This window comes from Podarcis pityusensis (genome assembly GCF_964106645.2).
Source record: "Podarcis pityusensis genome assembly, chromosome: 5".
Classification (NCBI taxonomy): domain Eukaryota; kingdom Metazoa; phylum Chordata; class Lepidosauria; order Squamata; family Lacertidae; genus Podarcis; species Podarcis pityusensis.
This window is the reverse complement of record NC_138032.1, coordinates 3,973,356-4,000,764: the sequence shown is the minus strand read 5'-3', so window position 1 is coordinate 4,000,764 and position 27,409 is coordinate 3,973,356. Positions and strand designations below refer to the sequence as shown.

Below are 27,409 nucleotides of genomic sequence, written 5' to 3'. Positions count from 1 at the left end.
GTCCAACAGGAGCAGTCCTACTTGAATCAGGCTGAGCAATTCCAATGGTACACCTCCTCAGGCAGAAGGGCAAACGCTTGTGCTTGAGATCCACGTTAAGAGCAAAGGAGGCAAAAAGGCTGAAGCATCAACCTGGCTGGTACCTGAGCTACACAAAACGAGTCAAGAAGCCATTCTGTAAGGCTGGCTGGTGGGAGAGGGAGCTGTTAAACTGGGGTTGGGTGGGTGGGAGCAGCACTGCGAAATCTTAGAAGCCAGACGGCAGACTGAGCAGGGCTTCCAGGGGCTAGAGTTTCAGTGGGTTAACTTACTTTCTCCATCCCTGGTTTTATTACCCCATTAGACCCTTTCAAGGCTGAGCACCAGCAGAAATATTTGGACCCCAGTTTCACCAAACCACAACAAGGACAAATGCCATCAGCCCCAAATGGGAACTGTCCAGCTTGCTGAACGCTGTTACACATTGTTCTGAGTATGTCTATAAACATGAAAGCACCTAATTAATCAATAACAGTGTGAACGGTATTTCAGATAAGGCGCTGCTCCTTAAAAGTGCTGTCACTATTTATTGGAAAGCCACAGGACTGGTATTAAAGCTGAGGATTTCAACAACTTGCTCATGTGCATTTGCTAGAAAGTCGAATGCCTCTCACTCTTAAATTCTTTGTGACAGCAGAGATCAACTGAGAAATCCTAATGGTGAAATAAACAAGTCAATACATTTGTGACATTGGCACACATGTGTGCAAATATGAACGTGAGCCCAGAAGGAGGTGAGGAAACGCAAGGCAAAGGGTTGCATTTTCCCAGTGCTAGACATCACCAGTAGCTGAAGACAACACTAACAGCTGGTACAGACAGGATTAAGGTAGCAGACTTGCTGGTACAGATATTTGCTCACACTAGCGGTCTGCTCAGACTGAGCAATGTAACAGCAAAGAGGAACTTGTGTAAGTATTCTAAATAAAGTAGAGATCACTAGAAAAAAATGGCATGCTGTGGATTTTCTGGTCTAAGAAGATGAGAAGCCATTTTTCATGAGCCCCTCCTGCATCGTAGACCATCAGTGCAAACTGCTATTTGGGTGGATAATGCCACTGTAATAAAACCTGCATTGGCTATAAAACCTGCAACCTCCGCATTCTGCTGTGTAACACAGCCTGCTCTGCAAATCTAGCAGTGCCTCAGAGACAGGAAGGAATATTGTCCATCTGCACTGCTTGAAAATAAGGCCTCTGATGCTTAGGCATGAGGTTTCTGAGGAATCCTGAACAATCGCCACTTTTTGTTTTAAAAAGGATGGTGATATTCCTAGCACTTGGGAGAAAAAGGTGAAGATGCATTTCATTGTTTGCTTAATCCTTAAGAAACCAAAGGAGGTCTAGATGGAAAAATCTTATGGTGAGGGAGTGTCTCCCTTCAACACTGTATCCCGGTTTTTCAAGTGTTCTGTGAGTTCCAAGAATCAAGTGTCCATCACTGTCTCTACCAACCCTCCCTCCCTCCCAAAGGAAGTGGGTGAACTTCCTGTTCTACAAAAATATCCACCATTGTGCAATTAAAATAGATTTCTACAAAGTGTAACCCCCCTTCTGTTTTGCATAAAGTATTCCAGCCACATAATATAAGGGAGCTTTCACTTATCTAACAGCAAATTCTGCCTGACTAGGTCATTATCAGCAAGAGAGTTTTTCACATCACACAGAGCAGATTGCTGGTGGATCAGGAACAACGTACACATACAAAATTCTCGACTGAAACACAGACCGTTTACCAACCGCTTGGAAGAGCTGGAGTTAAGTCCATGGCACCCTTGAGCTTTAGCTAGAGGAAAAAGACCCAGCGATAGAACACACAGAGCATTAGCATCAGAGCACAGTAAAATGCTGCAAAGCCACACAGCTGGGTGGAAAGGGAGACAAGATTCGGTTCTTCTGAATCTGCCCCCAGAGAAAGAAGAGATTCTACTGTCCTTTTAATGCTGAGGTTTAGCTGGAGAATGTCAGAAGGGGAACAGAGTTTGTCCTGTCCAAAGTGTGAGCAGGAAGGGAAAACAGACAGAAAAAAATTAGCGTCAGTCATCAGTCATGCAAGAATCCATGAAGTAGACAAGAAAGCCCAGGGTCATCCATTTTTCACAAAAGGGTCCTTCAGTGTTCTTACCTCTATTCTTATATTGCTGTTCAATTGGAAGAAAACAGCCATAAAACATACTGGCACAATCAGGCCTTCATTTTTCAGGAAGGGGTGTTATTTAAACTGGGAGCGTGGTGCATGGAAAACACCCCAAAAGTGCACCCATTTTTGGTTGGGAATGCAAAGTTGGTCTCTGAGTGTAGTATCCTGCATAGGTAAACCAGTGTACCATCATGCAACACGTTTCATTTTCATTTTTTTAAAAAAAGGTTTGCAATTTTTGGACTTTTCACTTTTCTCCCGGCAGAGGGGGTGGATGGTTGTGAGGGTGCAAAGCACATCAACCCCCAAATGTGTTTCTGTCGCACTGTGCCCACTAAACCACTTAGCTAAACATGGGCATGCGGGCACGGCAGAAGGGGAATGTGGCTCTATGCAAGATGCTACCTTTAGAGAACAGCTTTAAAAAGGGATCTCATCTGCCCTCTAAAAGGTAAGTATTTCTACATAGGACCATGCGAACACCTTTCTCTTTATTACTGCTACAACACAAACCCAACGAGAGGCACCACATGACTGTCCCGGGTCCAACACAGTGTGTGTGTGTGCGTGTGTGTGTGTGAGAGAGAGAGAGAGAGAGAAAGAGAGAGAGAGAGACCGAGACCAAGTGGTACTTGGTGCAGGCAGGATCTCTTATTGCCATCACTGCCTGACATGTTCCCCAACAGTGAAGAGTATAGACCAGATCCTGTTTTGCGTAGAGCTCTACATGCGCTTCAGAGTCCCTATAAACTATAAGAAGCAGCAGTTTTTATTTTAAAAGGATAAAGGATCCCCATTTCTCTAGGTGTAGGATCTGAGTTATGTCAAATTTCCACAGATTACGGGTAGGATTCACCTCATGAGGCCCGTCATAGGAAATTGTGCACAGATGCTTCCACTTGTGCAACAAGGCATTTCCGCCCTAACACTGGGGCTGGGTGGTCAGGAAGAACCCCAGAACAGCGTGCGGACAGAGGGGAAGGCGATGTGATATTGTTCCATCGGGCAACCTGGAATGCTTGTGCTGATGGAAAGATTGGGAGGGTGCAGTGCTGAATCCCACCCCATGTGTATTCTTGGTTGTAAGAAATATACTTAATTAAGCTTCCTCAAAATTGTTGGGGGATATATTCTCAAAATAGCCAGACTTCAATTTGAGCATCCTTTGTTATGCTGAGTTGGGCAAAGTGCTGGATAGGTCACTGGTGTCAACCCACAAACTCCCAGACATCAGAGCAATGGCGTAAGTGGCTGGTCTCTGGCTCCGGGGTGTCTCCCACCCATCTCCCCAACCCCTGTCCTCACTCCTACTCAGGGTCTTGGGTCCATCAAGCATGACTCTTGCTCTTCCTTGTGATGGCTAGCACCAACAATGCCTTCAGGTCACCCACTGAGCCCCAGCAACATCCTTGGCTTGAACCTACTTGACACTTTCGGCTTCAACCTGGTCTACACAACCTTCTGCTTCTCTCCGGTCTACACCAAAGCTGAACAGAAGCGGATTCCCCCAAGCAAAGAAAATGGCTTCTAGCCTCATCAGCTCAGCCACCACCACGACTCATCTTGAATTGTCAGACTGCAGAGAGTGCTGCTGGGTGAGCTGAAGAGCTCTTTCACTTGATTCCACCTAAACATTAGGAAGAACTTCCTGACAGTAAGAGCTGTTCGACAGTGGAATTTGCTGCCAAGGAGTGTGGTGGAGTCTCCTTCTTTGGAGGTCTTTAAGCAGAGGCTTGACAACCATATGTCAGGAGTGCTCTGATGGTGTTTCCTGCTTGGCAGGGGGTTGGACTCGATGGCCCTTGTGGTCTCTTCCAACTCTATGATTCTATGATTCTATGATTCTATGACTTGGCCTTTTGTTAACTCCAAGGGGCAGCCAACTCCAAGAGCTATTACTATGAAGATGAGAATGAAGGCCTTTCAGCTGGCAAAATGGGATATGGAAAAGAGGCACAGAAGGCGGCAGCAGAAGACAACTCATTTATTCCTGCTATGTTCCAAACTCAAAACACATGGGGCTGGCAAACTGCAACCTGAGAGTTGCTTGCAGATCCTGGCTAGTTGAAGCACAGCTCCTGCTTCCACTCTTCCTTTCCTGCCCACAGGGAATGGTCAGGTGATGGCTAGGGTCACGCAGTGGAAGCAAGAGGGGCAACAACAGGAGGGAGGAGAAAAAGAGTGCAAGCCAGCCAGGCAGGGGGACAAGGAAGGCTGGGGCTAGAGGTATGCATCTGGGCCTCTCTGAGGATAGCAGGTAAAGGGGACAGCAGGTAACACATGGGGTGGGGAGAGTTGAGAGGGGATTTTGGTGAGAGATTTGTGCAGGAGGCTTTAAGTCCTTGGCTGGTAGTGGATTTTATATGCCGCTTATGGAGTGTGAGACTTTGGCATCTCGATTATACACCTGCCAAATGCTGGTTGTTCAAAACACAAAGACAAGTAATAACCCGACACAGTCAATACTGCTCTTCGTGGTAAAGATCTAGGGATCTCTTGGCAAAGCAGCTGTTTGTAGCAATTATGACTCGGCTATCATCAAGAGGTGGAGAGCGGACCATTGCCACCAGAAACAGTATTACAGCACTTAAAGACTTAATGTTTCACATGCAATATAATGAAACCAAACGACTGAAAAGTATCTGTGCTAAAAACCTGCAGCACACACGGTCAAGCCTCGTTTTTGCACCAACTGGGCTGCTCTCTGAAGGATGGTGAGCAGAATCCAGAAGCAAAAGGAGCTGACAATTGGACTAGGATGTGCTGAATGTCTGCAGCGCTGCCTTGGAAGAGTCTCTGCCTAAAGTCAGCACCTGCAGCAACTGGGAATATGAAGTGTCAAGTCCAAAAATTGTTATCGCAGTGTCCAGATTAGGATGTCAACTGCTGAATATAGGAATATATTATTGGATACCTACCATCAGAGACCAGGTCAAATGTCACAGGATCTAGCTGCAAACATATCACTTTAAATAAGTGAAATACAGTCAGCTAGTCCTTCCACTTCTTCTCATATACCATACATCACAGTAGGTCAGTCTTGGGACTATGGTTTTCATTGGAGTGACCCCAAAGTTTCTCTCCAGACCAACCCCCCCCCCTCCAAACTACACAGTGCAGAAAAATTCTGCCTGTAGTAGCATCAAGTATGATATTCTGGAGCACTCCTGCGCTCTCTGGCATACCTACATCCAACTCCTTGGGCAAGTATATCTGAGGGCGTGGGAATGATTCAGAACACAGAACCCCATTTGAATAGCCAGTGGTACAAATCTTTCATACAGCTGAATTTTCATCCTGAGTACAGTCTCCGAGAACAAGTACCAGAAGGTATAAAATAGGTAGACTAATGAGATTAGTGACAAGACTTCTCACACTTGTAAGATACAATTATATTTATTGTACCCAGTGTTCTGTTTGCCTCTGCCGTCCTTCTTCATAAACAGAAGCCAACAGCAGAACTAAACCTGATTTCTAGCGCAAGACCTCACATCTTACTCAATGCACTGAGCAAGACTGGGCAAGCCCTGATAAGGCACTTAGATGAACTGGAATAAACAGGAGCATGATTTCACTTCCTGATTTGCTACATTTTCATTAACACACTTTCCGTTGAGCCTATTCTGAATGCAAGTCTGCATATAGGCATTATTGAAGGACAAAGGGTGCTTATTACTGGAGTGGCTTGATTGGCTGCAATATGGTAGGTTACCTCTCTAGGCATTTATTTCCACTGTGGCCCCCAACCCCGTGCAGGAACTGGTGCTATGAAATGTCGGGCTCTCAATAATATAAAATGAGTACATGCAGTGCAAAATAAACACAGAAGGTTTTCTCTTTTACCTGAGGCACGCCAATCTTTCGGCAAGCTTCCAGGAAATTTTCCACATTCCGTCTACACTTGGCCATGGTTAACTTAGGCTGCAGAAGAAAGGACGACCATGTCATTCTTAACTCAGCAGTGCCTTACAGATAAACCAGAATGCTAAAGATATTTTTGTGCTAGGAGTCAATAGTGTGGGTCCCTAGAAATTTCAGTTAGGAAGAAAAATAGTACATATGACAGCATGGCTTTTCCCACACATACTTCTCTGCCAGCTGTCCCTTAACCAGGCAGAGGGCCTTCACAGTAGTGGCGCCTGCCCTGTGGAACGCCCTCCCATCAGATGTCAAGGAAATAAGAAACTATCTGACTTTTGGAAGACATCTGAAGGCAGCCCTGTTTAGGGAAGCTTTTAATGTTTGATTTTTTATTGTATTTTTAATATTTTGTTGGAAGCTGCCCAGAGTGGCTGGGGAAACCCAGCCATATGGGTGGGGTATTACTACTACTACTACTACTACTACTACTACTACTACTATTGTCTCTAGCTGTGCACCTCTTGCTCACTGAGGTCCGAACTCCTCTCTTACTCTCACCCCACTATCCTGGTCAGCCAGAAATTAAGTTAAAGCAGCTGCCTATAGAGCCAGACAAATTAGTGAAGGTCTGGATTTGCATGGAATATTTGCATGCCAAAAGCAGCTGACACAAGATTCGGGGGTTCTTACAATGCAAAACTGCAGTGTTTGCCACAGTAGCTGTAGGTGCTTGCAGCTCTTGTTGAATATTATTGACACAGAGATCAAGGGTTGTTTGTAGCAACATTAAAGAGAAATTTGAAGAAACTAGTATCTCTGTAGACTGAGATCTTTGGGACTGGGATGGGGCATGTTTCCTTATCAGAAGTCAGGCTGACCTCTTTGAGGTGCAGGGTCTTCCCTGCAGCAGACAACTTCTCTCCAGAATATGCTGGGAATTTTGTGCAGCTAATTTCCTTCTGGCTCCTATGTATTTGTGGGAGGGGGTAAATTGATTTGTTTTTGTTCTATTTTGTATTCTCATTCTGCATTTTTCTGTTGTGAACCACCCTGGGGATCTTCAGATGAAGGGTGGTATACAAAGTTAATAAAAAATAAAATAAATCAATAATAATAATTTTATCACCACTGCTCTGTAGTTCTGCTTTTGTCATTTTACACTATTGCTTATCTTTAGCAGTCATCTGCTGTTTCATTGCTTGAGGGCCTTTCAAGCCAGAAGACAGAATCAAATTTGAAAAACAGGTACAGATTCTATCAAGCAGCCACAGCGCTCTTAACGGGATACTTACAACAGCGGGCGACGGGACGTGAATACTAGGAACAGAACGAGGCCGCACATGATTGGCTAAATGGCAGAGCACCACGCCATCAGTCAGCGCTGCTCCAAGATCGCTGGGCAAAGACACTTTCAACCGTGATTCAATTTTCTGAAAAAAAAGAGGGGAAAGAGGAGAGAAACTTTCAAGTTCATTGCCGCCGCCACAATACATGCTACCTAGAGACAAAGTTTCAATAGGTTGCAAGAAATCTGTAAAGTACAACCTACAGACATCATTAGATGAGGATATGGCTGTGTTCGGATTACTGTATCTCAGCAAAATAACCAGCAAATCTCATGCTCTGCAAGCAGCCACTTTGCTCCTTACTCTGCATGAGCAAGCAAACTATAGTTTCCAGTTACATTAGAACTGGGAAACTGTGGTTAACAGCTTCGGAACAAGCCAGGATAAGAAGCCATAGTTTGAAGCTGGTTTCGTGTCCTGGCTTCCTCCTAAGTTACGAACCACAGTTTCCCAGTTCTAATGTAACGGACAACCATAGTTAACTGAAGACTCCCTGGCTTTTCTGCAAAACCGCTGCATACAGCAGTGCCATGGCTCATTCATACCTCAGCTTATTAAGCCAAAATGCAACTGTCCAAATGCAGCCAAGGGCAACATTCTGTACTCCCAAATGTTTTCCTCCTGCAATTAAACTAAGTTATCTGGGAACCTGATTTGCAACAAATCAGAAAGAAGTGTGCTGAGAAACTGGGAGTGGTTCTGCAGGAGTAGACATTTATAAATCCTTCTCACATTACTTTTTAGTCATGAGACTAATTGCAAGAACACTCTTGTGTACAAACACCACAACACAGGATGCAGCCCACAGTGCAGTAATGAAATGCAGCACATCTGCCAGATAAACAAGTTGTGACATGCAAGATTTTTTAAAATCCAGAATGCCACGGACATCTCTAGCATTCCTTAAGGATTCCATGCTGGCTAGAGCTCATGGGAGTTAAAGTCCAACAATATCTGGTGGTCATTTGGTTGGCTACCCCTGGAACAGATTTGCCTTGAACTTATTTAGCAAGCCCATCTTTCCAAAGCAATGGAGAAAACTTTGCCACATACTTTCCGCAGTTGCTCTATCAGCTCAACCTCTTCTTCCTGCAGCTTGGAACTGTGGTTTTCACTATGGTCTTCAGTGCTATTAGCAGGTGTCGATGCAGAAGAAGGCAGTGATGCAGCGGCTAGAAAAGGCAAGAAAATAATAAAGGACCATATGCAGTGTGTGGGAGCCATCCTTCAGCCACATAAGCCCCACTGCCCCCTCCACTTTGCATTCCCAAGAGTGAAAGCCCAATCACAGGTTAATCGCTTCATCTGCTGCTTGTTAGAGCATACCCTTCAGCCTAGTTAATGAAGCAACTGCTCTGTGCAACGCAACTTGGCTCCGATGTAGGGGAAGATCCACTGGTCAGTGGTAGAGCACATGCTCTAAATGGAAAAGGTCCTAAATTCAATCCCTTGTCCTGCAATCAGAACCAGTGAAGGCGGTGAAGGTCCTGTGTGAGTGCCTGGAGGTGGTTGGAGGATGGATGGCGGCTAACAGATTGAGGTTGAATCCTGACAAGACTGAAGTACTGTTTTTGGGGGACAGGGGGCGGGCGGGTGTGGGGGCTGCCTGGTCCTGAATGGGGTAACTGTGCCCCTGAAGGACCAGGTGCGCAGCCTGGGAGTCATTTTGGACTCACAGCTGTCCATGGAGGCGCAGGTTAATTCTGTGTCCAGGGAAGCTGTCTACCAGCTCCATCTGGTATGCAGGATGAGACCCTACCTGCCTGCAGACTGTCTTGCCAGAGTGGTGCATGCTCTAGCTATCTTCCGCTTGGACTACTGCAATGCGCTCTACGTGGGGCTACCTTTGAAGGTGACCCAGAAACTGCAATTAATCCAGAATGCGGCAGCTAGACTGGTGACTGGGAGCGGCCGCCGGGACCACATAACACTGGTCCTGAGAGATCTGCATTGGCTCCCAGTATGTTTCCGAGCACAATTCAAAGTGTTGGTGCTGACCTTTAAAGCCCTTAACGGCCTCGGTCCTGTATACCTGAAGGAGCGTCTCCACCCCCATCATTCTGCCCGGACACTGAGATCCAGCACCGAGGGTCTTCTGGTGGTTCCCTCATTGCGAGAAGTGTGGTTACAGGGAACCAGACAGAGGGCCTTCTCGGTAGTGGCGCCCGCCCTGTGGAACGCCCTCCCTTCAGATGTGAAGGAAATAAGAAGCTATCTTCTTTTTAAAAGACATCTGAAGGCAGCCCTGTTTAGAGAAGTTTTTAATATTTAATGCTGTATTGTTTTTAACTCTTGATTGGAAGCCGCCCAGAGTGGCTGGGGAAACTCAGCCAGATGGGCGGGGTATAAATAATAAATTATTATTATTATTGGCTGAAACCCAGGAGAGCTGCTACCGGTCAGGTTTGCAATACTGAGTTATATGGACCAATGGCCTGACTTGGTTTAAGTCAGCTCCCTATGTTCCAAGGGGCTAACAGAGACCACCAAGCCACACCCTCACAGGTCCAGTTTGTGTAGCCTACCTTTGCTCACTTCATCCCTGGCAACATTCCGAAAAAGGAAGCTCTCAGGACGCTGGGGAGGATTTCTGTAGGAAGGAGGAGCGGCAGCAACAGCTGGACCAGGATATGGAGCGGACAGGTGAACTGAATGTGGACATGCAAAAACATGCTGTCAGCTCAGCAGAACAATATTTGGAAGGACATGTTTTTAAACCGGCAAACTTATTGCTGAGTGTTATAAAGATGTGAGAGGAAGACCAGCCCATTCTAGATGTCTATGAACATTCCTCAGTACCCTCTGGAAAAAAGTCTTCTCTATTTTATCACAATTTCACAACCTGAGGAACGTCCAAAGGAGCCTCAGTCCAGAAAAACAAACCCAATGCAATGGAGCTCGGCCTACAATAGTCCTGCATTTAGGAACCCGTACAAAATGGTTTTCTCCCAGTACAATGGATTTTCACAGCTGCACCATAATAGCCTGTTTATCTCCAGCTGTGGTCATATTTTGGTTTGGCCCAACATCACAGGCAAGATGTATCAGTGGAAGAAAGGCTCATGTGCCATGACAATTGATTAGGGAGTTTTCTGGACCTAGCTTCATTTGGAGACAAACTTTTTTATTGCCTTACTTTACTTGTGTGGAAGTGAGCTGCGTCTCTCTGCTGAGTCAAAGAACTGAGAGAGAGCTAGTGTAGCATGGAGGTAAAACAAATGAGGTATGAATCAGGAAGGTACAGGGTCAAGTTTTGCTTCTGCCATAAACTCACTAGGTGGCTGTAGGGAAGGCACTGCTATCTCAGCACCCACCGACCCCCTAATCTAGGAAAGGAGAAGAACGGTGCTGGCCAATCCTACAAATCAAGGGTCATCACAATGTGTGTGAAGTCCTCTGAACACTCGAAAGTATGACAATTATTACACCTATAAAACTACCTGGTGGAAAGGATTGCTTAAGGCACTTCTGTACCCACAACTGGCTTGCAGTGTTGACGCAACCCTTGGTTGTGGGGCTACACTGGTCCACAGGTTATGGCCAAGACCCCTGTCAGCTTAGCTTGCCCTCTGATAACCTTTTCAGCATCTCAGTGATGCATCTGTTTCCCCCTTTGCTTTCTCACCCAAGTTTACCTGTTTGAGCTGTGGGTGAATTTGGCGAGATGGTGGATCTGTCATCACTCTGTGGATAAAGGAGAAAGATGAAGCAGTAGAATGCAGCAGAAATAAGCTTTATACACATCTAGGATATCATTCTAGGGGTAGGAAGATGGAGCATAAGATTAGGGGGGGGGGATTTACATGCCATAAAAAGGATCTCTTAGAAAATTAGCATAACACTTCTGGGACTATAATAATGGAGAATAGTACAGCCAGGATTAAATGTATTTGGGACAAGAGCCACAAAATAAGGAAGGCTGCCACTAAGCTAGCCAATGGGGGGCGGGGGAGATAAAACTGATTATATGTAAAGAAAAGATCTTTAATCAAAGGCAAATTAGTACGAAGTGAATATTCAACTGCATAAGTATCTCCGGTTCTTAGACATATTTTGCCATTTCTGTGAGGACTCTTTATTATCACTGATTACAATTTCCAGCATATATGTACAAGATAATCAGACTAATCAAGCGAAGTGGACTTGTTAAGGAATGCAAGCACAAAAGGGTGAATTTTCAGTTCACGTTAAGGAGACGGCAGAACTTCGTTTTATACAACAAGGAAGCACCACACAACAAGTGTACTGGCCCATCTACCAATATTCCGCTATTCCTCTTTGTTCTGCTGTTGGAGGGAGGCACAGTGGACTCCAAACTCAGGACCAGGTTTTAGAAGAGTTGCATGGGTGGAAGCGAGTGACCCACAATCACCATCTTGTGTGAAGTGTCACCAAGAAGAAGCAAGTTACAGAGAACAGCCCACAAGCGTATTTGAGGGTCTCACTCTGGTACCTGAAGGATGTCAGCAAGAGCAGCAATAAGAATTTAACAACAGCAGGCCAGAGGAAGTCAAATGATATCCCTGACCTCTCCAATGGCTTCTAGGTCAGGCCTGCTTGTTTGGGTGAACGGAAGACAGGCTGCCTTCACCTAGATCTCTGCCCATTCTCAAGCTTGACAGATAACCAGATCTTCTATAATAATAGAGTATGTTCATTTTTTGTTTTTTACTTTTGTCAGAAATGATTCGAATGAAATATTAAGCAAGCACAGGACCTGATCATTTTCACAATGAAAAATCATAATGGCCTCTGCAAAAAAGAAGTTTGCAAAGCACCAAAAACATCAGACGAAAAGTGACACACAGTGATGGGTGTGCATTTGCAGTTTATTTTAGTGGCCAGAAAGTACAGCCTTTATCTGCTGCTCAAGATTCTGCAAACAAGAAAAGTTTTACAGGCTAGTTATCAGCTTCTGCTGCAGACAGGTTAGACATCATGTCATGTCAGAATAAAACTGCTTTTCTCTGACAACTCGTTTACTTGGCAATCCTATTCTGGCCCATTCACATGGCAAACCAGAAAATTGCCCCAGGAGTGGTTCTTGGTGGTACAGATGGGATTTAATATGCAGAAACCAAAATTCTGTGGTCTTTGCAATGACTTAGGGCAACCAAAATGATTCAGGGGCTGGAGCTTATGAGGAAAAGCTAAAACATGTGTGGGTTTTTTAGTTAAGGGGGAGGAGACAAATAAGGGGAAATATGATGGAGGGTTGCATGCAATTATGGAGAAAGTGGAAAGAGCTCCCCCTTCTCCCTCTTTCAGAATACTTGAACTCAAGAGTCACCCAGTGATGGGTAGCAGATTCGGGAAAGACTGGAGAAAGAACGTCCTCACACAACAGAGAGTTATCACATGGAATTTGCTGCCGCCAGATGTGATGATGGCCCCCTATTTAGACAGCCTTGAAATGGGACTAAACACATTCATGGAGGAGGGTCTGCGATAGCTAAATGGACCCTTCATATTTCTGAACTGCGAGGGAAGAACAACAGCAGAGGTCTTTCTTTTGTGTCCTCTTGCTTTGGGCCTCACAAAAGAAACTCTCTGCCAACTGGGAAGCTCAGTCGGTAGAGCATGAGACTTTTAATCTTAGGGTTGTGGGTTCGAGCCCCACCTTGGGTGAAAAATTCCTGCATTGAAGGGGGTTGGACTACATGACCTGTGTGGTCCCTTCCAACTTTGTGATTCTTTGATTAGATGGACCTTCTCAGTCTCATTCAGCAAGGCTGATCTTACATTTTTAGTTTATTGTATCTTGCGTGACCTCCCCCAGCTTAACTCGTCCAGACATGGTGCACATGGACCACCAACTCTCTGCAGAGTCATCCATTAAGCAAGGGTGGTTCTTGGCTCCATTAGCTGGACATGAAAACTCTCCCTCGGGCTCCGCTTTAAATCAGCTCATGACAGGACAGGCCGAGAGTAGGGATCAACGCTGCCCTCAGTATCAGGTAAGCAGGAAATGTAAATCCAGCCAAGACAGTCACACGCTGCATGCTCTTCACCTGGTTGAGTGTCCCCGGCCTCCTTTTAATGGTGTTGGTATTACTGTCAATCTCAAACACTAAGATAGGCTCAAAACCATTCTGTCAGAGAGGGCAGAGAAGAGAGAAGGGGGAGAAGAAAGGGAGGAAGACAGAAAATCACCTAAAGAAGGCAGAAGGTGCAAAGCAGAAGATTCCAACAGACTACCCTTGACAACAGTCTCAGAACAGCGTATCAACATATGGAGCTGCCTTACTCAGAGTGAGGCCGCTGATCCATCTAAGTCCAGCAACGGCTGTCCTTACTGGCACCAGCCCTCCAAGGTCCCAAGCGGAGGTCTCTTTCAGGCTCGCTAACTACAACCCCTCTAAATAGAGATAATCAAGGACTGAACATGGAACCAGCTTGCAAGGCATGTGCTGTAACACTGAGCTATGGCCTCTTCTCTTTACCTGAACCTAACGCTACAGTCTTTCTTGAAGCAATTCATGTTAAATTTCCCCATCAAGTCTGTTCTTAAGTGGAATAAACACCTGGCAAACTATGCACTCTCTTAGTCATGTGTGGCAAGATGTTGATCACTATAGAGTTCAAGGTGGTAGCCCTGCCACTGCCGAGGTTGTGATTATCACTGCACTGCAGGGGTTGGAAAAATTTCCTCCTATTATCAGCATCCATATTGCATGTTGTGGTGATGTTACCACCTTTGGGGGATGCAGGGAACATTGGCAAAGGGCAGCCCTCATACAGTGAACTCTCTTGGGCTTAGCCACTGACTTATTTCCCCCTTGCTAGCTCTTACCGAGCAAGCAGTGTTTATGGGGATTGCGTGAAGATTTGGTCCTCAAGGCTCAATTAGTAAACTCTTGGGAATGTAACGAACTAGGCACAACAGCATCATGTAAAATAACTCATTATAGTAAATTAAAATAAAATGCTGTCCACGAGAGTAAAGGATGCCAGAAATTTTGCACAACAAAAACCAACCACGCTTGTTGTATTCCAAGTCCACCCAGGGCTGCATTGGGTTGTATCTGACACTTGCATGCAAAATTAGAATTATCTCATGCCAAGGAGTTTGAAGTAAAAGATGAAAGAGGACAAGCAAACATAGGGACCAGAAGTGCAGAGAAACACAGGAGAAAGGTAACAGATAATAATAATAATTTGTTTATACCCTGCCCACCTGGCTAGGTTCCCCAGCCACTCTGCTTACTGCAGACGAAGCAGCCATGTGAGAAGGTACACGGCGGTTGGTTGCTACGGTGAGCTTTAAAGGCAACTGGCACAGTGCCGATCCCAGAAGATGGTCCAGTAACAAGTGTCACTGTACAGATTTTATATCCTTAGTGAATTTTTCAATCATGATGGATGAGGATTATTTAGGAAAAACCTCTTTCTCTAAATCCATGAAAGCCTTCCTTTTCTCTGGGGCCCATGACTTGACAAAGATTTCTTCCATCATTCCCCCACCCCACCTGAAACGAAGCCTAACTATGTATAACTGGTGAAATTTAGAGTACTGGATCCCTGGGTCCTGTCGTTTGTTATTGTGTAAAGTGTCATGCATGCTTGGCCCAGGGGCAGCCAACGTGGTGCTCTCCAGATGCTACGGGACTAGAACTCATTCCAGAAGAGAGAAGGAGACAGGGAGGTGAGGACCACCTCAGAGCCTGCTCTAGTTGGGCTGTCACTTACTCACTATTGTCATTTCATCACCAAGTGCTTGGTGAGGAGTATCCTGAATTATTTTTTTTTGTTTGTATGTTGATATTGTTCACTGTAGTTTAAAAAATGTATTTCAGTTTCCCCTAAGACACCTAGGAGGGATTTACATCCTGAAAGTTAGGATATCAGTAACAGTAAATAAATACAAAGAGAAGTTAATGCTGGCTATGTTATGATTTCAAGTATCATTAAACTTATTTCCAAAGCCGTCCAGTGACTTTGAGGGGGTGGAGCTCATGAATTTAAGCCTTCAACAACACAGCAAATATTATTACTACTGAGTAATGCATAGCTGAATAATTACTACCGAGCTTGGATAGCTCAGTTGGTTAGAGCGTGGTGCTGATAATGCCAAGGATGCAAGTTCGATCCCTGTTTGGGACAGCTGCATATTCCTGCATCGCGGGGAGTTGGAATAAATGATTCTCAGGGTCCCTTCCAACTCTACAGTTCTGTGATTCTATGTTGTTTCCAAGATGCCCTTTTCAAGAGACTCACGGTGATCTACAAATAATATAAAATATGAGAAATCTAATCAGGGGAATAAGCAGCCTACTTGTTCCTCTGAAAGCGAGTTGTGTCCACCTCCTGCACCTTGTTTGCGGGAGGCTCCTAACCTGTCAGCTTGCACTGAGATAGAAGGGCCTTGGCAGCGCTGCGTCGTGCCCGGCCTAGCCATGCCTGCAGACAGCCATGCCCGCTGTGCTCTGGAGCCAGTCCGGAGCCCGACTGCAGTGCCCCTCCCAAACCTATCTCCATTGCTCTCGCCTTCAACACATGCATTTGAAGGGAAAACACGCAAACTGTTAGTGTTGAATACACACTGGTGGTGGTGGCACCCTGCTTTCCAGAAATTGGGGGTGGCGAGCGCTTAATCACACCTGGAAGCATACAGTGCCCCAGAAACAAAAAGTCAGACACTGCAGCAGGCAACTAGAAAGCCTGCTAAACAAAACACCGGGGTGGGGGTGGGGAGGCTGCAAGTCCACTTTTGTGCAAGCAACAAAAGTGTAAAAGGGCGAGGGGCACGGATAATTTCATACTGCCTGTTTGTCAGACCTTTTTCCATGCATTTTCCCTATACTGGAGTTAACATCATTGTTCAGCGAAAGAAAAAAAGCAGTCTTGGCTGAACAGGCACTATGATGTAATAAGGGAAGTGCCGAACAAAAGGCCTTCGTTAGAATTCTACACAATATTCTATTATGTTGTGGGAGAAACTGCCGCCATGTAAGCAAGTGCAGTTCAAGAGAGTCAGAAATAGATGTATAAACCATATGATGGAAATGGCTGGAATTGGCCAAATCCCATTCATCGCAGCAGTGATTTGTCAAAAAGAATTAAAATCGGATCGTGCCCTAAATCGACAAACAGGGAAGTATGCATGCCTGAGATAACAAGCTCACTCCAAGTCCTGGGACAGGGCAAGAAAGAAATCTAGACCAAGCAAGTCAATTACCCATCCACATCAATCCCACTTTCCGGGCGTTTATGGAAATTAGAACGAGAGGGACAGAAACAGTTTACATCCACAACAATAAGAATGCCTGAAACAGGGACACAAAACAGGGACACAAAACAACAACTTGTGTGCCACGCTTGCTGCCAACTTGCTAGCTTGGTTACTACTGAACAACAATTTTCAAGAGACAGAGGTTTCTCTAGTCAGAAAAGGTCAAATGCTCAGTTTTCCTATTTCTAATCACCAGTTGTCCTTACATGAACTGAAGAACAAGACAAGTTAAGGGACTGGGCTGCAGAACTGTGTGCCCCGTCTCTGCTCCAACACGAATTACTCCCACCATTTTAAAGGTTTAATTTGGCATCAATGTTAACCATAGTAAACATTAAGCAGAGTTCTCTCTCAACCACACTTTTGAACCCATTTTCTGGCCTCTGCCTTCCCTGTACTCTCATGTCACAAATAGGAAAATGCCTGAATGTAATGTCCAGGATGGGAGGGGGGCCGGGGGGGGTGTCCCTGCTTCACACCTAGGTGAAGTTTCAGTGCTCTTCAGCCAGCAACATGGCTGCACATATGAAACCTCAAGCACTTAACTGAAGAGAATACAAATGAGCAAATATACTGGAGGCATGCAAATCATGCAAAGGCACGCAGAGCAAAGCAGGCCAGGAAAGAACATGAAAATGGATTTCAATCGCTATTTTTGAGATACCAACAGAGGAAGGAAATAGCATAAAACATGGAAATGGTGTTACATGAAATGTTGACAACTTTTTTTAAATAGGCAATTCATACTTGAGAGATGTAAAAGTACCTCCACTGATTTAAACAGAGGGGCAAAAACAAAGCGTTTAGTCATGGTTAACTAAACATACTCAAATGGATCACCAGCAGCCATTCAGAGGGCCATGCGCCAAACAACTACAAAAGTAGTTCTTCAGGGGAAATCATGGATGAGTATCTGTGATGTATGATTTAGGCCACAGGGATCCTGCAGCTGGATAGACAAGGCTGGGTGACATCATGCCTCTTCGAAATCTATGATTCCATGTTATGATACTGAACTGGTTCAGCAAGGAAATGGAAATGCAAAATTTAGATACCATCTCTTGACATAACACCTGGTACTTATTGGAACACTTCTGGGCTTTGTAATGAATGTGTTATCTATATAGCTGATGTGTGGATGACTCCATGAGTAGGCCAGGCAGGAACCTAAGAACCTGCTTAGGTGCTTTCACCCCTTAAAGCTTATTCACACCTTTAATGTTTCCACGAATTGCACCAACCACTTATCTTATGAGTTCCAGGGACTAAATCAGAACAGGAAGTTCAGGAACACATAGCTGTGAACATCAGCTGCAATCCGTTCCAAGGCAGAAGGAAGGAGGGTAAAGTAACAATTTATACCAAAATTGCTATTATAATTAAGACAGCCATGTTTTATGCTATTTAGGAGTAGTACTAAACTGCCTAATCTCAGCAAACCATAGAAAACATGCTAACTATGATCTAGGAGGCTGACACATAAACAGGCCATTGCGTGCAGGATTCTTACCACCAGCAAGGCACTATCATCAGTGTGCTGAGACCTTCTGGACGGGAAGGGACACTGGGGATGCGGGAGAGATGGCAACATCAGAAACATGAGACCACCACAAAATATGCAGACAAACACAGACATCTGGAACTGACAAGGTTCTTAATGCAGAAGGCACATGGAGGTAATCAGTAAAGTATAACTGAAACAATGGGGAGAGGGGAAAGAAACCTATTAGTCTCTTAATGATCTCAGCATTAAAAACATCTGCAACTGATTCAGGAGCTATTTTGCTTTCAGCTGCCGAGTCCAAGAAAGAGCAGGATTTGGTATGTGAATCTTTCCAGTGGAGAACGCTGCAATATTAAGGAAAGAACACACACAGCCTGGGAGGAACTGAAACAAAGATCAAATAAAAAGAACAGAACTATTTGGAAGCAGTCCAGAGTCACAGAAAGCAGACTACTGGAAAACACTTTCCTATGTATTTGTGGTCTATTGTGTTGTGTCTTATGACAGGCTGATCATGAAGTAAAAACTATTTTCCGTTAGCTAAACAAGAAAATTGGCCCTGGTGGTGTATAAAACCTTCTTGTGGGGAAAGACAGATGCCAATGTGAGGGAGGCTGAGAACCAACCAAAATTCTGTTCCAAGGCACCAATATCATCAGCCTTGAGTGCTGGCTACCCTACAAGTATGAAGTTCAACTCTTGCCAACCTGGCGCCTCCAGATGTTTTGAACTACAACTCCCATCAGCCCCAGCCAGCATGGCTGGCTGGATCAGGCCAATGGCTCACCCAGTCCAGCATCCTGTTCTTACAATGACTTGCCAGATGTCCAAATGGGAAGCCCACAAGCAAGAACTGTGTGTCACAGCAGCCCTCTCCCCACTCACTTGGGAGTTCCAGCAACTGGCCATCAGAGGCAGACTGCCTCCAACAGTGGAGGAAGAACACAACCATCATGCCTAGCAGCCACGGATAGCTGTATTCTTCATGAATTTGCCTATTCCTCTTTTAAAGCCATCCAAGTTGGTAGCCATCACTACTTTTTATGGGAGTGAATGCCATAGTTTTAACTACGCGCTGGGTGAAAAAGGACTTTCCTTTGTCTGTCCTGAATCTTCCAACATTCAGTATCAATGGATGTCCACAAATTCTCGTGTTATGAGAGGGAGAGGGAATCCTTTCTCTACTCATTTTCTCGTCACCAGGTATAATTTTATATACCTTTGTCATGTTTTCCCCTTGCTCTACACTAGTAAAGGGACCCCTGACCATTAGATCCAGTCCTGGCCGACTCTGGGGCTGCGGCGCTCATCTCGCTTTATTGGCCGAGGGAGCCGGCGTACAGCTTCCGGGTCATGTGGCCAGCATGACTGGCGAACCAGAGCAGCGCACGGAAACGCCATTTACCTTCCCGCCAAAGCGGTACCTATTTATCTACTTGCACTTTGACGTGCTTTCGAACTGCTAGGTGGACAGGAGCAGAGACCGAGCAACGGGAGCTCACCCCGTCGCAGGGATTTGAACCGCCAACCTTCTGATCGGCAAGTCCTAGGCTCTGTGGTTTAACCCACAGCACCACCCGTGTCCCTAAGCGCCACCCGCGTCCCTTGCTCTAGACTAAAATGCACCAAATATTGTGACTCTCCCCCCCAATCCCCTTCATTATTTTGGTTGCCCTTTTCTAAATCTTTTCCAGATTTACAGTATCTTTTCAAGATGAGTTGATGGGAGCTGTAGTCTAAAACATATGGAGGGCGCCCAGCAAGCAAAGACTGGTGCAATTGCTAAAACTCAGCGAACAGAGCATGCCGTGAAGCCAACCTGTGCTCTGACGCCAGTGCACTTGCAGAGAAGAAGCAAGTGTGCAAAAGCAGAGCTTGACTGTTCAGTTAAGCAATGCAAAAAGCCTTGGATCTGGTGGCCAACCCAGAAGTTCAATGACAACTTGGAAGTTCAGGGTGGATTTAGTTCTGCTGAAGGACCAGCAGTTCCAAAAGTGCTTTTTAATATTCCCAATATATCTGCTCTCACGTCAGCTCTACTGTTTCAAGAAAGATCTTGGAACAGATATAAATAGGTCTATTTACATACATTTGCCACATTTACAAGACACAGACTACATGGACAAATCCACAGTCCAACCAACGTCAAAACAGGGGTGGGGGTGGGGGGAAGGTTTAGAAGAGACATCTCTCTGCTGTGGCACAGTAGTGATCTTTAAACCCTACGCTTACGCTTCAGTCCTGAACAGATTTAAGTCAGATCCAGTGATTGTAGCCTCAGTAAAAGAGAGACCCCCCCCCATAAAGAGCTTAGGAAATGACAAGAAGGTGGTTTATAAGCTTTAGTTCTTACCTCGCTATCCAGAGGGCTTTGCTTCTGAGGGCTCTGGGATGCCTTTTGCTTGGAAGAATGAAAAGGAACAATTTACTAGGGAAAAGCACGCAGGCTCAGGTAAATAGGAAATAAGGTGGCAAGATGGGCAAGAACTGTTCCACGAACATAAGCAGTTCCTAAGCTGAACCATTTTATTGACCTGTGAACAGAACCCACCTGCCTAGGAGAAAGAGGTTAGAGTTGGCATTATGTTTCTTAGGTAACTCAATTTTGGAACCAAATACATCAGCATTCTCCTAAATCTGCTACTGTAAAGCTGGGTTGGTCTACAACTCCTACATTGCATCATAATGATAATAAATCCATTACAAAAGTATGAAGTTGGAAGACCCCTTTAAACAAACTATATCCCAAATCATTCCTGATCTTCACCACTTTCTGTGATATGTTTCTTTCACCTAATGTGCAGCCACAGTCTGATGCAGCTGTGCTCTGGGTGACAGTCCTCTAAGCCCCCACTCAAAGAGCTCACTGTGTGGAGGGTGATGAAAACCCCAATGGTGACGAAAGCAATCCAATTTCCAGTAAAACAGAGCAAGCAGCAGGGCCTATCATTAAACAACCAGTCATGTAAAACCTTAAACCCTTTCAGAACTATTTGTTCCCCATCAACTTTCAGAAGAAGTAGCCTGTATCTTATTACACGTCTGCTGCCAAACCATGTGACCAGCTGCTAGACTTCTTAAAAACAAAAACTGGGCAAGATTCAGCTCCTGGGTAGGGGTGTGGCAAACCCTGTATGGATGAATGAATCAGGGGTGGGGCAGAACATGGTGCCAATACCACTTGTCTCCCACCCTCAGTATATGTGGACCTTAACAGCAATGCCAGACTCTGTGCAGCAATTAGAAGAGGATTATTCAGCATGCAGACTAATTCAGAGTGGGGAGGGTTCCTATCGCGCTCAGTGTACAGGTGTGTGCATGCACAACTAGCCATGCTATGTTTGGAGCGGTGACCCCCTACAACTTTCTTCTGGGGTGGGAGAAGGTCTGGCCTTTAAATATACAGTCGCAAGAGAGGGAGCACTGAGGCCTCTGTATAACTGGAAAGCATGGGACCACCACCACCACCTCTCCCTGGAGAATTGCACACTAAACCTGAAAACCTCACTTGACCTACCTTGACAAAGTCGAGGACGGCCTCCCTTTGGATCTGTTTTGTTCTCATCTTCTCCTCCTCGTATTGTAGCGCAGCAAGCTGGGCTTCCCTCCGGGTACGCTCCACTAAATGCTCGCGCCTTTTGTGTAGATCTGCATCCGAGTGAGAGACCTGGAAGAACGTTAATTTGGAATGTGCATCAGAAAGAAAGCAACCAGCTACACCAGGGGTCAGCAAACTTTTTCAGCAGGGGGCCGGTCCACCGTCCCTCAGACCTTGTGGGGGGCCGGACTATATTTTGAAAAAATATATGAACGAATTCCTATGCCCCACAAATAACCCAGAGATGCATTTTAAATAAAAGGACACATTCTACTCATGTAAAGACACGCTGATTCCCAGACCGTCCGCGGGCCAGATTTATAAGGCGATTGGGCCGGATCCGGCCCCCAGGCCATAGTTTGCCTACCCATGAGCTACACACTAAGCAGCACACTTCCCAATGTGCAACACGAATTACCTGATTATGGGTGCTGGACAGCAAAAGAAGGCAAGATGAGTCGCCAGAACCTCTGAGGGGGCAAAACAGAACATTGTTGGATACAAAATAAATATTTCCCCTTCACTGTGCATAATGCTCTAAAAAGATGGTTAACATAATAAAGCTCCTCTTCCTAATTATCTAAACATTTTCCTTGGGGCAACATGCACAAAGTGATTAAGCCATAGGCAACAGTAAATGGTCTGTGCAGTCAATTTTACATAGGATGCCACAGCTGTAGCTTGCTTTTAAAGAAAGCTTATTTGCACAATGGGCCAGACCTGCGCCTCATTTTAAATGAGGGGCAACACATATCACTCACAGCCTTACCTTTCTGCTCGGTCTAAGCAGTTCCTCAGAAGTTGCTGTCGGTCTCTGTCATGTGTCAAGCTCAGACTTTCAGGTCGTCTTAATTCATCTCCATCTCTGAAAACACAAATACACAGTGGGTGGTAGTGGTAATTGACCCAGAGAAAATGGAAGAAATGTTACAGCATATGAGTAGACAGAGAAAAACCCTTTTAAGAAAATAGTAAAATTAAGATAACCAGGCCTAAAATGTTCATGTTTTAGGGCTAAGCAGCAACTAAATTCAATATGGGTAGTAGAGTGCAGAATCAGCTGCCTTGGGCAATGGAATTTTGAAAAGATGAAGAAAGATAGGATTTCCTCAGAAATAAAAACATTCAAACTGAACAAAACCGATGTAGTTAATCACCCTTAACCACAATTATCAGGTTGGGTGAGAGAGAACATAAATGGCAAGATCAAGTTCAGCTCTAAAAGTTTATTTGCACTTTGAATGTATACCACAAAGCCTCAAATTTCATTTGGATATCTTGCTTTTAAATTTCTAGTGACATACTCTTTTTTGCTACTCTGAAGAAAATGAGATTCTCTTCTAGGCCTGCATACTAAGCTCCCACTCGAGGCAAAGTGGAGAAACAGATTTATCAAAGCTGACAGATCCTTCACTTTAGCTGCAGCTGATGACATTCTGATTAAATGAACTACATTGTCCTGCGCTCCCCCACTTCACTGAGCACCAGGAAGCGCCAGGGTCAGTCTTCCAAAGGGTTTTAGCTCTCTCATGGGGAGAGTGTGCTGGAGCCTTGCTGCACTTTGGTGATCTGTAATATCTGCTTATTTACAAAGGATGAGTTGAGCATGGGGGAACAGAGCAGGCAAACATCCAGGCGGACAATGGTAATTTGTAAAGCAGCATCAGTTCTCCCCAAAACGAGCAGCATTCATTAGCAGCGTCCCCACCAGCAGCCAACGAACCGTTTCCTGCTCTCTATCCATGAATCTTAAGTCTGGTTTGGAATATCATGAATAAGGCAGTTTAAGCTGGCATGAATTTAACCAGATCTATATTTATCCTGATAACCAACAATAGAGATTTTGTTAGCACAAGCCAGTCTGAGGCACCATCCCACTCGGATGCCTTGTTCTAATTTAAGCTCCCAGGGTCCCAGGTCAGGCTCATCACCATCTTGCCCATTTTTGGTTAGGTAATTAAAAGCTTATCTACCAAGCACACAAACTCTTCAAAAAACACATTTACTTTGTTTTAGCAGTCCCTGCTACATTTGGATCAGCTATGGAACCGGGAGCAGGGCAGGGGAAACCCTTTTAAAGGCTCAGATTTCAAGGAGGATTATTCTGTAATACTGGTGAATAATAATCTAGCAGGTTCCTCTTTCTGTTCTGGAAAAAATGGTTCCTTACAAGCTGCAAAGCTTCATTTATGAAGCAACGCTGCTTATGCTTAACAAAAACTGGGAGCATTGTTGCCATAAATGGTGAACAGTGAAGACTTACTGCTGACACCGATCGTGTATTACGTGGGACAAAATACTTCTGCATCCAACAACCCAATAAAAGGATTGTATTATAACGAGTAACACACCATAACCTGGTGCAGACATGATGTTATCAGATTCTTAACCATGGCTATTTGCATATGCCTCTCCTTCTTCTCTTGCATGTACCCCCCTCCATTTCCCTTTTCAGACCTGGTAATATGTATACACTGAAAATGAATGGCAACCATCGTTATAACAAATTACTTTTCAACCCCCACTTCTAAGTATGGTGATTGCTAACATGGTGCAGATGCAACACTGCTATGGAAAGGGAATGGTGGAGGGGAATTACAGGTGTTAGGGGGCAAGGAGTATAAAAACCCTCACACTGAGGGGCTCCTGATCTCTCAACCATGGTTACAAGGACAGAAACATTATGTTTGCAATTGGCCCAGTAAGGCGATATACGCGAAGACTGGGACCCTGTGCTAAAAATACAACACTTTGTGACCACAAAACTAAAGAAATGGCACCCAATTTATCAGGTGACATGTTCCTCACACTGCAGCATGATTCACCTTGCTGATTCCTAAAGCTCTGAGCGTATGGAACAAAAGCTGTTGTTGTTCAGTCGTTTAGTCGTGTCTGACTCTTCTTACAGGCACTCCTGTCTTCCACTGCCTCCCGCAGCTTGTCAAAGTCATGTTCATAGCTTTGAGAACACTGTCCCACCATCTTGTCCTCTGTCGTCCCCTTCTCCTTGTGCCCTCCATCTTTCCCAACATCAGGGTCTTCTCCAGGGAGTCTTCTTCTCATGAGGTGGCCAAAGTCTTGGAGCCTCAGCTTCAGGGTCTGTCCTTCCAATGAGCACTCAGGGCTGATTTCCTTCAGAATGGAGAGGTTTGATCTTCTTGCAGTCCATGGGACTCTCAAGAGTCTCCTCCAGCATCAGAATTCAAAAGCATCAATTCTTTGGCGATCGGCCTTCTTTATGGTTCAGATCTCACTTCCATACATCACTACTGGGAAAACCATAGCTTTAACTATATGGACCTTTGTTGGCAAGGTGACGTCTCTGCTTTTTAAGATGCTGTCTAGGTTTGTCATTGCTTTTCTCTCAAGAAGCAGGCGTCTTTTAATTTCATGGCTGCTGTCACCATCTGCAGTGATCATTGAGCACAAGAAAAGTACTGCCTCCATTTCTTCCCCTTCTATTTGCCAGGAGGTGATGGGACCAGTGGCCATGATCTTAGGTTTTTTGATGTTGAGCTTCAGACCATATTTTGCGCTCTCCTCTTTCACCATCATTAAGAGGTTCTTTAATTCCTCCTCACTTTCTGCCATCAAGGTTGTGTCATCTGCAAATCTGAGGTTGTTGATATTTCTTCCGGCAATCTTAATTCCGGCTTGGGATTCATCCAATCAGTTGTTCCATATCCAGTTCTAACTGTAGCTTCTTGTCCCACATAGAGATTTCTCAGGAGACAGATGAGGTAATCAGGCACTCCCATTTCTTTAAGAATTTGCCATAGTTTGCTGTGGTCGACACAGTCAAAGGCTTTTGCATAGTCAATGAAGCTGAAGTAGATGTTTTTCTGGAACTCTCTAGCTTTCTCCATAATCCAGCACATGTTTGCAATTTGGTCTCTGGTTCCTCTGCCCCTTCGAAATCCAGCTTGCACTTCTGGGAGTTCTCGGTCCACATACTGCTTAAGCCTGCCTTGTAGAATTTTAAGCATAACCTTGCTAGCGTGTGAAATGAGTGCAAATAGTTGGAGCATTCTTTGGCACTGCCCTTCTTTGGGATTGGGATGTAGACTGATCTTCTCCAATCCTCTGGCCACTGCTGAGTTTTCCAAACATGCTGGCATTTTGCGTGTAGCACCTTAACAGCATCATCTTTTAAAATTTTAAATAGTTCAGCTGGAATATCATCACTTCCACTGGCCTTGTTATTAGCAGTGCTTTCTAAGGTCCATTTGACTTCACTCTCCAGGATGTCTGGCTCAAGATCAGCAACCACACTACCTGGGTGTACGAGACATCCATATCTTTCTGGTATAATTCCTCTGTGTATTCTTGCCACCTCATCTTGATGTCTTGATGTGTTGTTGGAAAAGAGTGTTTGTGATGGCCAGCTTGTTCTCTTGACAAAAGTACTCACCTATTATGATGCAAGTATCTTCTGGCATCTTCTGACCTGTGGAATTCCCGGGTGGGTGTTGGTTTTACTGGTGAACCCTTAGTGAAGGAAGAAATGAGATACAAAAATAATTATTTCTAGTGCATTGTGGATGGTTGCAAATGTCACCTCCCTTTGCCAGAGCAAGTCTGCCAATCACACCAAACTAGTTTGAGAATTAGTGGCCTTTTAAGTTGTCCAGATCGAAATTAATCAGTGTGAGAAAAATACTAGACAGGAGGAAGTGAAGCACTGTGCTATAAGAAAATGAGTTAATTTTTAGTATTTGGTTTTAGTATTTGGTCCTTGTCGGTTTTATAAACCTCAGTGTTGTCTTGTTTAGATTTTCAAATCTGACAGCTTCAATTCACATGGGGATGAAAAAGAGCTATTTTTAAATGTATTACCCACTTTTCTAATGAGGTACACTACTTAAAAAGGACATGGAATTTCATATGCCGTCAAAATTTCAACAGGTTTGCTAATGCCCCACTGCAGACAAAACAATCAACCATGGCTTAATGTAATGTGTGAATACCTAAACAGCAGTTAAGCATTGTCCTAAAGCTAGGATTTGGGTTTGCAAATCATGGCTTGCCCTAAGTACTACATCTGCACAGATTAAATCGTGACCAAGACAGTTTTCCTGCCTCCCTATTTCAAGGCGACAAGTAGCTCAAGCTGTTCATTTCTTGAGCACACCCCTTCAAGGATGGGGATTACCTCAGCAAGGAAAACTACAGTTTTATTTTACTTTTAAACTCCTAACTGGGATTAAAGTAATAAACCACAGTTAGGTTTAGTTCAATGTTGAGCCTATGCTGAACCTAAAGGTGACCATTGTTAAACTGGTTGTTCGCATCCATCTGTCTCGAGAGACAATGGAAGAGTCAGCCATCGGAGGTAAAGTCAAACCGTTGGAGAATTACAGTGCCTGCTGTGGCTGAAAAGACCTGTTTTATTGCGGCAGGGGCAGATGAAGGCGTCCATTGAATGTAAATTAACCCATTTTCCTAAAGCAAAATCCTTAACTTCCTCCTGTCTAGTATTTTTCTCGCATGGATTAATTTTGATCTAGACATCTTAAAGGCCACTAATTCTCAAACTAACAATCTCGTTTACTGAAACAAAATCTATAAATGACCCATTTGTTCTTAGGTACTATTTTCCAAAATACTGTTGTAATTTAAAGTGGTTTGAGTTCATACACATACACATTTATTTTTTACTAAGAGCTGGCGCCCCCTCGCTAACTCTGAAG

General features: G+C 44.7%; 1 protein-coding gene and 1 long non-coding RNA gene across 7 annotated transcripts in view; both read right to left on the bottom strand.

Annotated features, from left to right (window-relative positions):
• Positions 1–27,409, bottom strand: part of LRCH3 (leucine rich repeats and calponin homology domain containing 3) — a 95,754-nt gene that overhangs the window by 14,147 nt on the left and 54,198 nt on the right. Inside the window, exons 10-22 of one of the 6 annotated variants that reach the window (XM_081007447.1) lie at positions 26,131–26,207; positions 22,489–22,584; positions 22,138–22,189; positions 21,639–21,788; positions 20,475–20,522; positions 18,128–18,181; positions 13,397–13,477; positions 11,021–11,069; positions 9,911–10,033; positions 8,439–8,557; positions 7,332–7,469; positions 6,022–6,099; positions 1,509–2,025 (exon numbers count right to left, since the gene is read on the bottom strand). In XM_081007447.1, the coding sequence (XP_080863573.1) occupies positions 1,825–2,025; positions 6,022–6,099; positions 7,332–7,469; positions 8,439–8,557; positions 9,911–10,033; positions 11,021–11,069; positions 13,397–13,477; positions 18,128–18,181; positions 20,475–20,522; positions 21,639–21,788; positions 22,138–22,189; positions 22,489–22,584; positions 26,131–26,207 (1,266 nt within the window). In that variant the 3' untranslated portion in view covers positions 1,509–1,824. Of the gene's footprint in view, positions 1–1,508; positions 2,026–6,021; positions 6,100–7,331; positions 7,470–8,438; positions 8,558–9,910; positions 10,034–11,020; positions 11,070–13,396; positions 13,478–18,127; positions 18,182–20,474; positions 20,523–21,638; positions 21,789–22,137; positions 22,190–22,488; positions 22,585–26,130; positions 26,208–27,409 lie in introns of those variants that run through there. The other 5 variants (XM_081007444.1, XM_081007445.1, XM_081007446.1 and 2 more) reach the window with 5 other exon arrangements.
• On the bottom strand, positions 2,403–6,014 carry LOC308478196. The gene is made up of 2 exons (XR_013986902.1): positions 4,030–6,014; positions 2,403–3,794 (listed from the first exon to the last, which is right to left on the bottom strand). It is a non-coding gene; the product is annotated as an uncharacterized lncRNA (long non-coding RNA).